We start from the raw sequence: 17,421 nt of genomic DNA, 5'->3' as shown, positions 1-17,421 counted from the left end.
GTATGCGCTGACCACCGTTCGACCCTCCGAACCCAAATAGAAAAAAAAACATCACAAATATGATAACCATTGAAATGAAATTCTATGATTTCTCCCCCAATAGCCGGAATGTGTGTGTTCTATGTGATTACGTGTTTTTCAATGGCATTTCCTGCTTAGTCGTTGAGTTACTCGAAATACCTCGCCTCCCAACGATTTTGGCTATTTTTGTGGCTTTTGTGATTTGATTTATATGTTTATATTGCAGTTTATCTTTGTCATTGCTGTTGTTCCTGCTGACAAATTATTGGTTTGATTGGCCCGACGAAAACATATGTGGCTATCTTCCACAGTATACAATGGTCCTAAAGTTAGCTATACATTTTATAATACCACAAATTTAGGAATAAGCATTTATCGTTTCATTTAAGCTTATTCGAAGTATTTACACACTTTACAGCTCCCTAGAATTCGATGCCTTAGGATGGGCTAATTAAATTCTTCCTCATTACCAAATCAATTGAATTTACAAGCCACAGAACATACTCGAAACTGAATGGTGTGTAAAATGCCCATACTCCACAACAAATGCGGCTCATCTCATTGTAGTCAGTCGCCTTTATTTTTTGGGCAACATTATTTTTATGCAAAACATGAACATTTAATAGAACGCTCTAGGAATTTTTAATGAGCTTCTTCAGCAGAGGAAATATAAGAGGGAGTGGAATTTTTTTTCCTGGCATTTTACATGTTTTATGAGTTTTACCTTGCTCCTGTTTCTTTTTAGATTTTTTTTTTTTTTTTTTTGTGGGTTCAGGTAGACCGTCTCAATTTTGCCTGGCACCTCCACCTGGTTTTGGCCTTGCACTTTCCGCTACACGTACGGGTAATCAAATCAGTTGGTGAGGCAACTGCGTGCGTCACATAAATTTGCGCACATTTAGCAGATAATGAGCACAATTAGCAAATGGCTGTCGTACGTAGGTGGTTATTTGAAGGACTTTGCAGCAGATTGTATGAATAAGTTATGCGGATTGTTGGTAAAAGCTTTTCTTTCCTTTCCCTTTCAACGACGCCAAGTCAAATCGTTCGCAGCAATTTCTCAAGTTGTCGCTTGGTAACAACCGCATTGCACCTAAGTAAATTATCGTGTTTCATTTGCCAGCCCATCAGTGCTGACCGACAGCCACACTTTCGCCTCACAAGCGACTCTGGGCACACTTAGTCACTTGGTTTCATGAGTAAACACATCTTATAAATTATTCAAAAACGCAAAAAAGCTATTTGCAACACTTTACCGTTAGCAATGCCACCGACGCTGCCGTTGGCATACATTTTTTAGAATTTCTTCGATGTTGCTGCTGCTGTTGTTGCTGTTGCTGATGTTGCTACTGCTGCTGCTGCTTCTGTCCCCGGCAATCAGTCAAAAACTTTGGCGCAACATATGCGTGGGAGGAAGAGAGATGATGTCGCACTGAAAAGCAGAGGAAGCCAGGTAAAAGCTGAAGCAGTAGCGCCAGCAAAAAGCATGACAAATGAAATGTTCAACTTGCGCTTAAGGGAGAATCAAAAAAAAAAAAAGAGGAACGAATGAGCCCAGAAAATGGGGTCGAAAAAAGCGGGAAAAATATCCTTGTAGTATATTTTGGAAGACGGGCGAAGTAAACTGAAGTGGTGTGGAGTGGAACTGAGTTTCGGCTGATAAAGTGGCTCGTCTTACCGGCAGCTCTTGGCCAAAGTAAAAAGAGCCCTGTCCGGTCGAATTCACTACTTGACTTGACTCCGGGCTACTTTTCTTTGCGCTGCTGTCGTGCTAAGGCTTCGTTCAAATATTTAACTTAAGTAAGCGTTTGTAATTAATTTTGCGCTTAATACTGACACTTTACCACACTTTTCAACACTTTTTCGGGACCTACGCTTCGCTCCCACTTTTATGGCATAATAAACACGCATTTTATAATAAAGTCAAAAAAATTGACTGCATAATTTATGTGCGAGGAGGAGCAAGGAGTTTGCGGCAAAGCGTTTTCCTCCCAACCTACCCCATCTCCAACCATCCTTCCTCTTTTTCTTGCCCCAAACCCGCATCGCCCTTCGCGTTTTTTTGTGGGTAATTGATGTTCTTTACCCTGCAATTAACCCCCACCTCAGTCATCCCTCCACAACGCGAGATTTATGCCCTGACGAGAGTTATGTGACGAATTTTCTGAGAGAATTCTCAATTACAAGCAATTAACTCGAACAATTTCGACAATAAAATGGAAAAACGGAAGAACAAAGACCAGCCGCAATTGAGGTAAGATTTCTTATACATCATTTGGATGTATGAAAAAGTTATAAATTGCAAAGCTTGCGCACAAGCTAAATAAAATGTTAACCCATATAAAGAACATAAAATGATACCTTTAAAATGTATTAAAAAAACTGTGCTCTTAAGGTAGAATGCTTGTTGAATGTTTATTTTAATGCATCACAAACGATTTGTTGTCACTATATTGCTCAACAAGTTATGACAAAAACCCACAATAAAGTACACTACTCATTATCTAACGTCTGATGAACAACAGTGTTAATAGTTTAAATATAACCACTTAACATTCCATTTCCAATAGTTTGTTTAACCTTGTTGTATATAGTAGCGGAAAAAAAATGCAGCCACAAAAAGTTCAGCGTTACATGCAGAACGATTATTCAACTTACTTGTTAAATCGTCTGAATTATGTATAAAGCAAGAAATACATACGAATCCTTTGCCCTGCATTTTATTAACTCCTGCCATGTTTAATTAATTGCTGGACAGGCAATTAGCATGTGCAGAAGCAGAAAGTCCCACTCCACCATGCGTCAGCAGCAGCAAATTGAATTTTGTTTAAATGTAAACTACATATATACATATGTGCACTGGAATAAGCATATATTTGTGGCTTCAGCCATTGTTTACTGCCGGACAGGCAAAATGAAACAATTAGTGCCTACCCGCACTGACACTTTGACTTTCCTGGCCCCTCGCCCGATTGTGTAAAATGTATCTCGTCCTCTTCACTATCTCGAAGCTGAGAATGGTCCTTGGTCCTTGCAGAATATTTATGCAATTCATTTTTGTCTAAACTAATAAGTTGCTGCTGTAACTGCAAGTCCAGCAGGTTGTTTTATCTCATAATGAAATAGTAGACTGACTGACTCTATGCAAATAATGCGGATACACATGTCTCGCCTGGCTACCAAGTTGTTAACATATTCATTGAATCTGAATCAACTTTTCCACTCCCGCTCCCTTGACCAGGCAGCTGTGAAATATGACTCCTTATCCAGGCCAAAACGAAGGACTTGTGTGCCTCCTTCCAAGGACTTTCTCACTTAATATGTGAAGACCTGTGTAATTGAACATTATGCAGGCAATCTAATTGGGTTTCGTTTTCCCCTGCCGAAACTAACTTTAATCCACAGAATGTTTTACGAGAAGTCACTTTTATCTTTTTCTCAGATGTTATTTAGGCTTTATTTTCTGTATTATTTAATCTTTTAAATAATCTTTTATTCAATAAATATATGATACAAATATTATATATGCAAAATACACAAGAAAAAGCCCCATTTGCCAGTCACATTTCGCTATATCAACAAATGCCAAGGTTATTGGGTCAAAGTCAGATAGCGCGTATATAACACCTCAGTGAATAATCAAATAGGAAGTTGAGATAAGGCAAAAATCACTCAAATTGGCGAATGGCAAACAGATTTAATTACACAGTCTGTTGACAAGCCGATAAGTTGCGACACACTGCCGCTGATATAAAGCCAAGACACGGAAGTGCCATTCAGTCAGACGGTGCCATGTACTCAACGAAATTTTTATGGTGGCTAATGGCACTCGTGGCATATGCCGGAGCCACGCCCACTCCCGGCGATGGGCGGATTGTGGGTGGCGAGGTGGCCACCATTCAAGAATTTCCCTATCAAGTATCCGTCCAGTTGCAAGGCCGGCACATATGCGGTGGAGCCATCATTGGCATCGACACCGTACTGACAGCGGCCCATTGCTTCGAGGATCCCTGGAGCAGTGCAGATTACACAGTGCGAGTGGGTTCCAGCGAGCATGAGAGTGGGGGCCATGTGCTCAGCCTGCGGCGAGTCATCGCCCACGGCGATTATAATCCCCAGAGCCACGACAACGACCTGGCGTTGCTCATCTTGAATGGCCAGCTCAATTTCACCGAGCACCTGCAGCCAGTGCCACTGGCCGCATTAGCGGACCCACCCACCGCGGACACCCGTCTCCAGGTCAGCGGTTGGGGTTTCCAGGCCGAGGAGAGTGCAGTCAGCGGTGAAGTTGGAGTGTCTCCGCAACTTCGTTTCGTGGACGTGGATCTGGTGGAGTCGAATCAGTGCCGGCGTGCCTATAGCCAGGTGTTGCCCATAACCCGGCGGATGATCTGTGCCGCGCGTCCAGGTCGGGATAGTTGCCAGGGCGACTCTGGCGGACCACTGGTGGGTTACGCAGCGGAAGAAGGTCCGGCCAGGCTATATGGCATCGTTTCCTGGGGCCTGGGCTGCGCAAATCCCAACTTTCCAGGAGTGTACACCAATGTGGCTGCCTTCCGCAGCTGGATAGATGAGCAGTTGGACGCCAGGGGATGGGATGAACTGCTGGCGGGCTGGAGTAGATTGCAATAATGTGCAGAAAAATGTAAAACCTAGTAGATAATAGTATTAAGTGTTATACAAATATTTGTTTTAAAATAAAATAAAATGTATTTAAATAAAAAAAAGCTGTTTAATTAAATTACGTGATTTTAGCTGATTGTTGTTGGGGAAACTTATAATATTATTGATATTGTGGTAAGAATTAATTTATTTCAACTGGTCTCACAGAAAAAAAAGAAACAAATAAAAAAAACAATTTATATTCTTTTGTAGGAGAAACCCCATGACCAAATAATGCCAAATAAATCCACTCAAATGAGTCTCTGCAATATAAGCTAAACTCTTCGTCTGGGAAATCCCAATATACTGAACAAGTTGTGTGTGGCTGGCTAGCCGGCCTAATGTTTATTTTCGCCTAAGTTACCTGACCACACCTTCCTGGGATTGCTTTTCTTGTTGTGATTTCATTTGAATAAATCAATTGCCACATGCGCCTTTGTTGCCACACCGACCGCAACAACCACATAGCAGACCAGACTTGGCCAAAACAGTCGGTCGTGGCAGTTCGTCGGTCGCAGAGTCATTTTGTCAGTTTGCTGCTGCGGTTTTCACACTTTTTTTTTTGGCAGCTACGCAGTTATCTTTGGTGTTATTTCAATTTCTGTTTTCCTTACATTTTGGCCCACTGCCCGGAAAAGTCAACGAACCGCCAGCGAAATATTTAGCAAGTCCATAAGCCTTTTCGTGTGGCCCACGAAATTGGATTGGCTGTCGATGCTGATTTAGGCCTAATCTCGATATTTGGCTAATCGGCACACAGTCGGCCAATAAATTGCCACGGCTTAAAAATCCAGTCACATTGAATGGGATCCTCTCAAGAGGCGGGACCATAAATAAGCATGACTGTCAGAAAATAAAAGGCGATGGAAGTTGGGCAGTTGGCTAAGTGAAAGTCCTGTTCCGATATCTCGCACATTTATTTATTTTATTTTACCACAAGGAAATTCTTCTTTAGATGTGCGGAAACCTACATTTATTTACATTCGAAAGTTTTCCAATATTGTAAGTGTCACATTCGCGAAACTAGACAAGATGTTTTTACTTATGGGCGAATTTTTTATAATTTTTTAAACTCTTACTATGAAATGAAATGTCGATAAGCTATCCGACCTTTGGCTTAGGATCAATCCGTTAACATCGGTGTCCTTTGTGCTAGCCAACTAGCTTAGACTTAGTGCGCAGACTTCAAAGTGGTGGCATATGCTTGATTGACGGCCTCTGAAATAGGAACTGATGCATTTTGGCCAGTTGACAGTGCTCAAGATTGGCCCTTACCGGTACTTTAGTGGTAATGGCAGGTTCCACCTGAAAGGACAGACCCGTTTGCCTTTGATCAAACATTTTGCTTTCATTGGCTTGGATCAGGCCTCAAAATGCACTCGGATTTAGGAATATGTCTTAAATTCATGTGATTAAGTTCGTTCGACTTTTTGAATCTTTTTCCTGAAACTACGATATAAATTATTCATACTTGTGTATTTTATTGTAAAAACATCAAGATGCACCTGAGTGCGAATTTCAACTAAACGAATCCTCTACCTTTTGCATTGCTCATTGCTCACTAAACACGTTTCGATGTGTTTTTCGAGTTCTGTAACTCATTTGCAACTAAACTGGGTTCATTAAAGTTAATTTGAACGTGCAACATTGGCATGCCACGCAGTGAAGCAACGAAAGGTGAGCAGACAGGGCAGGGGTGAGGAAAATCGGAAAATGGTGAGTGGTTGCCTGGGCGTTGTTGGGTGGTTGACTAGTTGACTGGTTGCCTGGTTGGCAACTAGGGGGCCCGGTCCTTTTCTGGCACGTGGCTTAGCGTCTATAAGTTTGACATTTGCGCAACGCAAAATGACAACTGCATACCCAAGTCCTGGCAGAGTTGCAAAATGAAAAAGTTGCCAACACTCTGCTGACATTTGCATTTGTCTTTGTGGAAGGCGATGGAAGTGCAGGTATGGCCCGAGCAAAAAAAAAAACCTTTCGAATTAGGACCAACTCCCGGAGTTTCATGTCGCACGTCTGGCCGGGTAAAAAGAAATATGCAAATAATTAGCTGCGTTGCAAAAATTGTATTCGCAAAGTTTGAGTTTGAAACCGAAGTTTCTGTCGCTAATCAATTTTATGTCCTGATAGACGCACACCTAGATACAAGCAACTGAAGGCGTTATCCTGTTGAAGGAGTCCAAAAACAAAGACATAAAGCGAACATTAGGAGCATTTGCATTGCCAAGCGTACTCCATCCTTTATCTCCTCGGTTGGCAGCTTCTCTAGACAGCTTTTGCACACTTTTCCGCTTTTGTTATTCTGCGTATTATGTTACCCATTCCTTGCCACATTCCACTCCCTTGTGTTTTTTCCATGCATGCCACTTACATTTTACTTTACGCGCTTTCCCACGCAGCGGAAATGCAGAAATGATATGAGGAATGTCGTGTATCCCGCGAAAAATTCCATTGGCCACGAACTGATTGTCTGATATGCTCCGCTGAATTTCCGAGGGTGTATCGCAAAGAAAATGCATGCAGATGGAAAAAATTTCCATGCGTTAGGTAAGTGAAAGGCTGGCAGACAGGGACAGCTGAAGAAAAGTGGCACTAAAAAGTATTATCTAAATGATAATTTGTTGCTTTGTTTTGTTGAGTAATGTAATTTTATATTCCTCCCTCATGGCTTTTTGCATAATGCACGATGGACACTTTTCCGCTTCCTGTTCCTCGTGGAATCCCTTACAACCGAGATACCAGTCTTGGAAAAGCCAAACAAAGGTTTAGAGATATACTTTTATACTTTAAGTGTCCTTACAAAAATATTTGTAGCATTAAAGGTATCTCTGGCTTACAGTCCACATCAAATAACTCATACGACTAGTTGGTCACAGCAATTTCCTAATACAACTCAACGCAAATAAGGCAGCTTCTGGTTAAATTTGATTTCAAAAGTCGGACTTCAATTTGATTTATTTGATTAAACTTCTCAGAGATTAGAAAATCCACAAGGGTATATTTCCTGCACTACATTATTTTTGCTCACTATTTTAGTTTGCTGAGTCAACCTGGCGATTCAACTAAAGCAAACAATGTTAAATTCACATAAGTTGTGTCAACTAACTAACAGCAAAACTATTTCGCATTACGCTTTAAAGGACAATCCAATTGGATGGGATTGAATCGTTTTTGGGGCCGCTTCACCTGCAGCACTCAGCTCATTCGGAATCAATTGGAATTGCAACGCAACTTGCAATGCAATTAAATGCCAAACAAAGTTCTGAAAATTCAATTTGAGAAACTAAAATCGCTGTCCTCTCATCTTGGTCTCTATGTGAACATCTCCGTTCCCGGATCTTTATTCCTCCGGTTGTCCAGTTTAGTAGTAGCTGCGGACAAGTCAAAGGCCGAAAGGCAAAAGGCAAAAGGCACAAAAAGCCAATGGCAAAGCTCTGAAATTCAATTCTGTTGCGCTCGATTGCGTTGCATTTCAATATAAATATTTATTTTATTTATATACCAGGAGGTGGAGGGAGGCAGGCAGCAGCAGCGGCCCACCCCAAATGGACAGGGCGACAAGTTGCAGCTGACAGTAAAAGATGTTGTGGAGCCCATTTGTTTTAGTCAATGGCAAGCACAAAGTCACTTCGAGTCCACTCAGCCAGTGGAGTTCCAGTTGAGTTCTCGGTATGCCAGCAGCCCAATCTGGAGGGCCCTTTTTCCTTTTCCACCACACCCTGCAGCAGTCGAATTCAATTTCCAAACTGATTTTCCCTGCCATGTGCGAGTGTGTGTGGAGATGCACATTTCCAACTGCAATCGCCATAACTTTGGCTTAGCCATGGGTAACCATCTCGAAGTCCTTGTCACAACAACTGTTTGGTTGCTTAGGTAAGGGGGGGGGGGTATACTTCAGCTGGGTGGGTCAACGTGATGCAGTTTGGCATTCGGAAAATGCATTTGCAGCCGGCCGTGCTGGCCAATTTGTACAGCCTAGTGTTAAACTAAAACCATTTTACATAGCAACCAGTTGGTTTAGCTGAACATGTTGGCTAAAGCAACATTTTCTTATCTGCAGAGAAAAATTGTAAGCCTGCAAAACTGCACAAGCTTTATTAAATATGATGAGAATGTTATTTACAACACTCAACTGAAATAAACAACATGCTTGTTGATATTTAACTTGTATATAAATACAGATATGTATTTGATAACAAATTCATCACATTATAATGATTTTGTAATATATATTTTTCATTATATTATTATGTGTTTTTACTTCTTCATAAGTATAAAATAATGTTTTTTAAGTGGCATGCAACTTGTAAGCTAATGAGCCGATAAACCTTCACCTTGCTGCCCTGTGACCCCACACTCATTCATTTATGCACTTGCACTTACATATATTTGCGTGATATGAGTATTTCATGCACTCAGCCGCATTAAGTTCGTAATGCCGTGTGTAATTATTCTTTGTTTAAATATTTCACAAAGATGCACTTCAAATGTCAGCGCAAAAAGTGACGCGCTTTCACGCACACAGTAACACATTAACGCACACACACACACTCACACACAACCTTTGGCTCAAATGTGTTTTCGCCTTTTCTTTTCGCTGGCTCTTTCATTGCGATTTCCCACTCTCTCAGCATTTTGCACATTTGCATTTTTATGAACATTTTGCTGCTTACCCTAAGCCCCCCCCTTCCCCGCCGCAGCCACCGCAGCCGCTTCGCTCTAACTGCCGTAATGCATGTCCTTTATATGCGCATACACTAAATATACATTATGTACATACGTGGGTCCGAGTGGGATGGCAGATGCAGAATGGTAAGAGTGAGTCGGCATTAAAGTATATTAAATTACTTAAGCCGGCGAGCAACAACGAAGACATATGCTCGAATTTTAAAGCATAATTTCTCACGCATAAATCTTTGTGGCTCTTCGCGAACAAACAAAAATTAGTTGCACTCGGCGACAGGCGAGGAATCAGGAAAAGTGCACAAGCATGGAGCAGTGTGGCCAGAGGCAGAGAAATAGCAGGCGGGAGCAACGGTAAATTATGCCCCGCAATATGTCAGCATGTTGCCACGAAGCGACCAAGCGAGTGGGAACGGTACAGCAACGTGGAGTGAGAGAGCGGGACGAACAGATGGTAACTGCTGCACCTATTGCGTTTGTCACACTGCGGGGGTCAGAGATTTTCCCTTGGCGCAAAGGGGTGGGTTTGGGTGTTGGGGCTCACTGCCCTGCTTAATCAGAAATTATTTGAAAATGTAAAGTCGACATGACGACGCACGCACAGCGAGTGCAACCGCAAGGATACCAGCCCAGCGCCACCCAAAAACAAAAAAAAAAAAACACGCCCCTGCTGGCAGCTGCAAATTGCACACGCCACGACCCCATGACCCACTTCGTTCCTAGCGAGAAGGAAAGAAATCTGCAACAAGGAGCCAAACAAAAGCCAGCTGAAAAACAAAAACCGCCGACAAGGAATGCAAGAAAGAGCCCCCGAAAGACGCGCCCCCAACTTGCATAGACTAATGCAGACTTTGCACCATGCTGAGCGCGACAGAGAAGAAATCCGCTGGAGGGGAAAGGGCAGCGGGCTACGAAGAAAGACTGCCACAGTCGTGGCTCATTTGTTTGGCCGACTCACTGACAAAAGTAAGACACAGGACAAGACAGGATATACAGAGGGGTATGCTTGGAAATGCCCAGTTGTATGTTACCCTCTATTCTCACTCAATTCAAAATCATAGTTAGCTCTACAATTATGTACATGCCAAGAAAGATGTATTGCAAATATATTTCGACTTGTAGGTATACTTTTTAGTCGTGCTAAGGATAAAAAGGATTTCCTTACCATCCACCTTCATTTCACATCTGAGGGTATCTCATTCGCATATTAGTTTGCCGTTGTGGGTGGCATGACAAAAGAAGAAGTCTTTATTTTCGTGGCATTCGCTGTGATCCATTTCCACCAGGACTTCATCTTGAACTAGTTGGCAAGTCTGAGCCCTGAGTCCGCACTGCCACTCCCACTTTTGCCCCCATAGTAATAAGTCATGTTAACCGAAAACCGGGCGTTGTGCGTTTTTTTGTTACTCCACCATCTTCATTTCCCCCTCCCCTTTGTATTTTTTCCAGCGCGTGGCATCAACAAAAAACTTTTCGCGCACAATCAGTTGCGTTTCAACGTGGCACTGCATCATTGTTGCAACTGGCAACTCCTGCTGTTGCTGCCGCCATTGTTGCCTTTACTTATAATTTACTTTTACTTGTGCGCTTTGGCTTTGTGCCGCTCGTGTGTCGTGTAAAATATTTGCACAACAAGCCAAGAAGTCGGAGGGAAACAACGGGCAACTCGACAATGGCACGAGCATTAACCATAATATTTTTCTGTGGCAGGGGAAACTCCGATTCTGGACATGGCCATATAGTCAAGGTTTCTGCAGCTGCCATTGTTAATCAGCAGCTGGTAAACAAAAAGTTGCATTGAGTCTCATCAGAAAGGGAGTCGCAAATGCAGCGATTTTATGGGTAGAAATCTTATTTACTTGGTTGGTTTCGCTTGAAGGATATTTTTCTGAAGTCACAACTAGTCGTATTGGGTTTTCCGAAAATTTGTTTAATCACTTAAATTTTTTAAAACAGCTCATAACAATCCCGGCAAATCATAGAAAATCAAGTAATTGAAGTAATAAATCATTTACTTTGCACACCAGAGCGTGAAACTGTAAAACTGCGACTGAAGTTGCGATTACAGATTTGGCATTTTTGGATATTTAACCACGCAAGCGACGTCTAAACGGGAATCACACGCCTCTGTAGCCAAGAACGTTTGCGTGGCAGTCGAATTGTGGAAGTTAAATCGTCGTCCTTGCGGCCGGACTCTTGCTTGATCACCTGATCGTTAATCTTCTCCGGAGCGAACTGACCATTGAACTTGGCACTCCACGTGCCGTCTTGGGCGAACACGGCTGGGCAACCGGCAGCCAATTTTCCAGGCTCCGACGGACTGATCGGGGACTTGCGAATCAAAGAGGATACAAAGCGTTTCATACCCATTTGCGTTAATTTCGGTAACCGCAAAAGACGGCTAATTTTGGTGGAATTTCTTACTTTTCAAAGTAGTTAGAACGTAAAAATTGCTCTGTGACTGCTAGCCAAAGTATTAAAATGTATAAGCTGATATGAAGTCTTTTTCATCGCTCATTCCTCAAAATGGAAACGAAATAAATCAAAGAACTTTCAACTGCTGAGTTGGCTGGACTTTCTTGACTCGCGGAACTCAATTAGGCCCAGTTGCAATTGCTCGATTCGATAATCGATTTGCTGCCCATTTTTATGGCAGAGCAGAGCTGAGCGAAGGAAAATTGCTTACCAGCCAGAATTGTTAACCAAGTCATAAATACATATCTATCTGTGTGCATGTCTGTGTGGTCTGGCAACTTTTCGACCCACCCAACCTAAACTCAAAATGCAATGCGAGCGCTTTACAAGTTTTTGGGCCCCGACCACCCATTTGCAGGCTCATCCACAAACCATATCCACATCCACATCCTAGTCTAGTCAGGCCACGAAGCTAAAATAATTGATAACAGATTATGTTTTACAATCTAAGCAGGGAGATATATAATACGAACATTTTAATGGCCACGTGCAGCGGGGCACACGTAGTGCACACCCGGATCCGGCTCCATCAACCCGGGGACCCCGGTTTCCGAGTTACTCGCAAAACGTTTGCAAAACTTAATTATTTCGTTTTGACCTTTTTGTCTTCATGTGTGTGTGTGTGGTGCGAGTGTGGATGTGGATATGGGGTTAGGGTCCGGGGATCAGGGGGTCGGAAAGTACGCAGAGAGATGGACAGTTAAAAAAGTTATTTATTTTATGGCCCAAAGTTACTTTGGCCTGTTTTATGGCTCCAAAGGCCGGAAGGGCGAGGAAACTCTAGGCGCCCAGTCTATTGCCAGTGCTGATGAGCTGAAAACATATAAGCAGGGACTACTACAAAATAGCTATATTTCTCAATTAATAAAATATGTAAAAAATGTTAGCTGATATTTTATATTGTATGCTTTACCTTAAGCTCAGAAGTTAATTGGTAATGAAATAATTTATCTAACAACTGCCGTCATCACTACTTGCTTTTGCAATTAAAAACGAAACCAGATTTTCCAAGTGAATAATTTTCCCATCTTTATTTAGGACTTTTTAGCTTATTTTCTTCGGCCATCACACTTAGTTCTTGCCTTAGCTTCATGTGGCCACGTGAATTCACTGGAGCGTGGATCATAAATCAAAAACGAAATGGATTCGAAACGGGAACGAACGTGGAGCAGAGCCGCTGGCCATTTTATTCATGGAATGATATCTGGGAAGCGCTCTTGGGTTCCAACGGATCCGCAGCGCTACCATTGTTTCGGATCATGGACTGATGGGGCGAATCCAATTGGGACTGCGATTGCGACTGTGATTCGTTCAAACCGGTAGCATCTGAACCCTCCTTATTCTCCATCGCCCGCAACACGGAGTCCTTGTAGAACGCGGTCTCATCGATCTTGCGCCGGTACAGTCCGGTCGGGTGCTCCGGATCGAAAACAATGTCCGGACGTATATCGCTGTCGGTGACCAGGACCCGAGCACCGGGAATCGGCAGGAACTTGAACAGACGCTTGCGCAACTTGGGCATGTAGGTGACCCTCTGGTGATCGGGCACCTGGGTCAGTCGACTGGGAATCACCTCCGGCAGCTCAATGGGATAGTCCATCAGTCGCCTCTCCGGCGGTAGCTTCTGCTTGATGGCCTCCAGTTGGCGTGCGGTCAGCTGCATCGGTCGTTCGCCATCCTTCCATCGCTCCTGGCCACTATTGAAGGCGATCTTCTTGTTGTTCTTCAATTGCTTGCGGATCACCCGCTTGGCTGCACAGTTGTAGGTGATCTTGGGCACGTACGGAGGAACCGGATACGCCCGAATGGAAATGGGATGTCGCTGCGGCTGGCTCAGCATGTTAATGTACTTGGAATCGGCATACATGCTTATCGGCTTGCCCTGCTTTTTGGAAGAAGTGGGTTTCTTGGTGGGCTTGGGTCTATCTTTGCGTCCCATTAGGAAGACATGACGATGGCCTTGGCCCTCGACATGGCGCCAATCCGGCTCACAGAGTCGCTTTCGACTGATCCTTTCAAATGGCAGGCGGCGAAACTTCAGGCGCTTCTGGTCATCAATCATCAGCTGTAGTCCCGGCACACTGGTCTTACCAGACGGACAGGGACACACATTCGGATAACTGGTGCAGTAGCGACCTGGAGCCGGTTCCATGCTGATATGGCGTCGGATCAGTCGATTGGGCTTGGTGGGCACACAGGAGTGGCGCAGAAACAGGTGCGGATTAGGGCGTGGCGCCTTTGTGACGGGTACAGCATTTGCGGCCAACTCAAAGATGTTTGTATGGGTGTCGCAGGGACCGGCATCCTTGGGATTACGCCAGCAGCCAGACAGATTGGAAATCATGGCGTGTGTGGTCGGTCGACGATCGCGGGCATCTGGATGGGTGTGATTGCAATATTTTATACTGATACAAATCTCTTACAAAAATTAAGACCTCATGGTTTTTATAATTTAACTAACTTACTATCTGTTCTTTCCACTACTTACTTGAAAGGAAGATACCCTTTTGCAAGTTCGGGCGCTTGAAGAGCCTCTCGATTTCCGCCGGAAGTTCGTAAAAATGATATGGCGGTGGTTTAATGGAGACGCGACTATGATTCGTGTGCGGCTTGGCGAATACGGAGCCCTTGGTGCCCTTCAGTCGGAGATACGGTTCCGGGGGCACTCCGTAATGATTTGGGGGCAGTTGCCAGCCCCTCCATTTGGTCATACTCCGATCGATGTGTAGCCTTCGACGTTCCGGATACGGATTCTTTGGCGTCTTGTCGAAACCCGTAATGTGGCGGTAGTGATCAAAGGTGGCTTTGCTGAAGGCCTCTCGTCTGTTTTCTGGAAAAAAAGAATTCGTTTTCAGCCCATTTTGAAACTGTAAGACCACTTACCCTTCTGGCAGAACTCATTGTAATGCTGACCGGCCAACTTAAATTGCTTCTCCACTCGCGGTAAATTTTCCTTTCTAATACGATTGCCTGAATAGAAGGTTTATTAATGAATGTTTCGATGGTATTTTAAACAAGTCCTTCTTACGGGACACCATAAAGAGCGGCAGACTCATCCGTGTGGCCACAAAATTCTGCCGGTCCTCATTATTGATCTTCAGTGTGCTCTTCTCCATGTTTGCTGTACTACTTTATTTCTTAAATATATACATTAACTTTACCGAGTTTTGTGTTACTACAGAAATGTTTGCTATTTGAATTAAGCCCGGTATACTAAGATTTATATAACTATTCACAAACCTATTCATGATACATGGCGGCAATGATTGGAAACAAATTAATGGCCAATAAATGGTTTCTAATAATTTAGGCAGAATAACAAATTGCCCAATGTTTCGGTATTGTGCCGAATTCCAATGTATCGATAAATCGCAACACTCAGATTTAGATGGTAATCCATCCTAGTAGATATACATATATATATTTCCAAAGGTACAATTCTGACTAAATGCCCAATATATCAATGTATGCGATTCGCTTGGAGTATACTTCACCAACGCTTTTACAACCGATTCGATGTTCAATTTATTGTTTGTTTATCAATTTGCAGGGACAACCAAAGCCATCAATTCAGACCAATTTAAATTGCAGACCATTCGACAACCAAATAATTTGGTTACGCTACCCAGATATCCCAGATATCCGTACACACGCCCCTCCTCCTTGCCGAGAATATTTGTAAATATATCAGTACGCCCACATCTGCTCTCACATATAGTGGCCACATAATTAGCGTAGCCAAGCGAACTGATTAACTTGCATTCAACGATTTTCAATTGAATTTCGCAGTTCGTTGATTTGTGCCAAAAAAAAAAAAAAAAGATGCCACCGTGTACAAAAAATTCGCAACAAAAAGCTGTGTGTGGTATGAAAAGCAGCGACTGCCGTGCAATTTCAATCTCAATCGCGAGCGAAGGGCGGGAAAATGTGGGCGTGGCTCCAGCCAGAGAAGCCCGAAGCGGAGCACTGGCTTTTTGCTGCATCGAAGAATGGGAAAATATGCAACCGGGCAAATGATGAATGTGAAATGTGCCATTAATTAATTTGATTAAATGCAGGCAATCAGTCGAGCGAGGGCAGCCCAAGGGGTCCAAATAAAATGAAGCGTGAATCCAGAGGTATGGGGAAAAAAGGGGACAGTTAAGAATTTCCCAATCTGAAAAGCCAAACCAAAGGATGAGCACCCATTTAAAATGTAGCAGACTCAAGGACAGCTCAAGTACCTCCATGAAATATGCATGCGATAATAAGAAAAAGGACTAAGTTTATATTTTTTATACGCCTTCAAAACGTTTAAAAATTATCGAAATTCACTTTAATACACCGGGATTTGAATATAATGTGTAATCATTATGCTTTCTCGGCGTCTTCGTATGTCCTAATGACCTTTGGCTTAAGATCGCCATTACCGCCCTTTCCTTTGCCCTTTTTGCCCGCCTTCTTGGCCTTCTTCGCTTCCTTTTTAGCCTTTTTAGCTGCCTGTTTTTCGCGCTTCGCCTTCTTGCGCAGCTCCACTGCAAAAATTGAACAAGAATTATAGTAAAATGTTAAGTTTTTTTTGCCAAATTCATCTTACCTTTGACAATTCGAGCGGTGGCCAGATTGACGGGCAGTGGTGCACACTTGAAGCCCGCTGGTGGTGCCTTGGTCAGTCGGATGAATCTGTTGCCCGTGGCATAGAGCAATCCCAAGCAGGCCTGTGGACGGATGCGGGTTTTGGGCCAATTGGTGAAGTACAGATCCTTAAGCTTGATCTCCGTCTTCTTCACGCCCTCGATGTCGCGCCAATAGTACATTTCCCGCGCGGTGGTCCGATCGTGAATCTTCCAGCTGTGCGTGGGTGGATACTTTTGATAGCTGTTCAAGCAGCTGGTCTTGTCCACACAGAACCAGACATCTGCATTCGGATAGAACTTCATGGCGGCTTCTGTACTAAAGTTCACACGATTCAAAATTTAAAACCGAAATTTAGTGATATTTTTTTGCCTTTATTTTTTCAAAGAAAACATCTAAATGTTGTTGAGTTAAAATCGAAAATGACAAATTTGATTTAAAATCACTGTTATGTTAGTCGAGGGTAACTCGAGCAAGTTGTAGTCAAAAAAAGTATTCATTCTTACCCATTTGCCAGCTGCGTGCTTTTGTATTTTTCCTTCTGCTTCATCTGCTTAAAATGTATTTTATTCCGCCGGTGAGAATTAAACTTAACTAAAAGCAGCTAACTAACTGGCTACTTACTCTCGGCCGTAAAAACTAAGCAGGCACTTGCTGCTAAAAGTTAAGCTCGTTAGGAGGAGCAGTGAGTTGGTAGTGGAAAAGTGTCCTGACTTGTCACACCAAAGCGGCAAAGGTGATGTCGAAAAACTGTCAATTAAGTTTAATTATTTTATGCAGCAAGAGAGTGGAAAGGATCTCCAAACACACTCACACACACACAGGGGGCAGCTAATGTGCAAAAGGCGTCTTATGCAAACCCAGCGGAGTGAAGTGAAGTGAAGGCTAAGCAAAGTCAATTATCCAAGCAGCTTTGATGCAAGTAATTGGCATAATGAAATTTCCTCTCCAGGCCAACCGCAAAGA

The 17,421-nt window shown here is 43.1% G+C and overlaps 4 protein-coding genes across 5 annotated transcripts; 1 reads left to right on the top strand and 3 right to left on the bottom strand.

Annotated features, from left to right (window-relative positions):
- The first annotated feature begins 3,799 nt into the window (after positions 1–3,799).
- On the top strand, positions 3,800–4,759 carry CG11192 (uncharacterized protein). The gene has a single exon (NM_137635.3). It carries the CDS (start codon positions 3,814–3,816, stop codon positions 4,651–4,653), a length of 840 nt encoding a protein of 279 aa, NP_611479.2. The 5' UTR covers positions 3,800–3,813; the 3' UTR covers positions 4,654–4,759.
- Positions 4,760–11,277: 6,518 nt separating this feature from the next.
- CG16741 (uncharacterized protein) lies at positions 11,278–11,826 on the bottom strand. Its single transcript, NM_144451.3, has one exon. The coding sequence runs from the start codon at positions 11,734–11,736 to the stop codon at positions 11,473–11,475; it is 264 nt and encodes an 87-aa protein (NP_652708.3). The 5' UTR covers positions 11,737–11,826; the 3' UTR covers positions 11,278–11,472.
- A 1,022-nt stretch (positions 11,827–12,848) lies between these two features.
- Positions 12,849–15,022, bottom strand: CG13870 (uncharacterized protein). 2 transcript variants are annotated; one of them, NM_166391.2, is made up of 4 exons: positions 14,870–15,022; positions 14,755–14,811; positions 14,330–14,671; positions 12,849–14,217 (listed from the first exon to the last, which is right to left on the bottom strand). In NM_166391.2, exons 1-4 carry the CDS (start codon positions 14,955–14,957, stop codon positions 13,028–13,030), a joined length of 1,677 nt encoding a protein of 558 aa, NP_725961.1. In that variant the 5' UTR covers positions 14,958–15,022; the 3' UTR covers positions 12,849–13,027. The 2 variants fall into 2 exon arrangements, with proteins under 2 accessions (NP_725961.1, NP_611478.1); NM_137634.2 differs by having other exon boundaries at positions 12,989–14,217; positions 14,725–14,811.
- Positions 15,023–16,117: 1,095 nt separating this feature from the next.
- Positions 16,118–16,874, bottom strand: CG16739 (uncharacterized protein). Its single transcript, NM_137633.2, has 2 exons — positions 16,418–16,874; positions 16,118–16,355 (listed from the first exon to the last, which is right to left on the bottom strand). Exons 1-2 carry the CDS (start codon positions 16,758–16,760, stop codon positions 16,192–16,194), a joined length of 507 nt encoding a protein of 168 aa, NP_611477.1. The 5' UTR covers positions 16,761–16,874; the 3' UTR covers positions 16,118–16,191.
- Between the last annotated feature and the right edge of the window lie 547 nt (positions 16,875–17,421).

This window comes from Drosophila melanogaster, chromosome 2R (genome assembly GCF_000001215.4).
Source record: "Drosophila melanogaster chromosome 2R".
NCBI classification, from domain to species: Eukaryota; Metazoa; Arthropoda; class Insecta; order Diptera; family Drosophilidae; genus Drosophila; species Drosophila melanogaster.
This window is presented reverse-complemented; position numbering and strand designations above follow the sequence as displayed.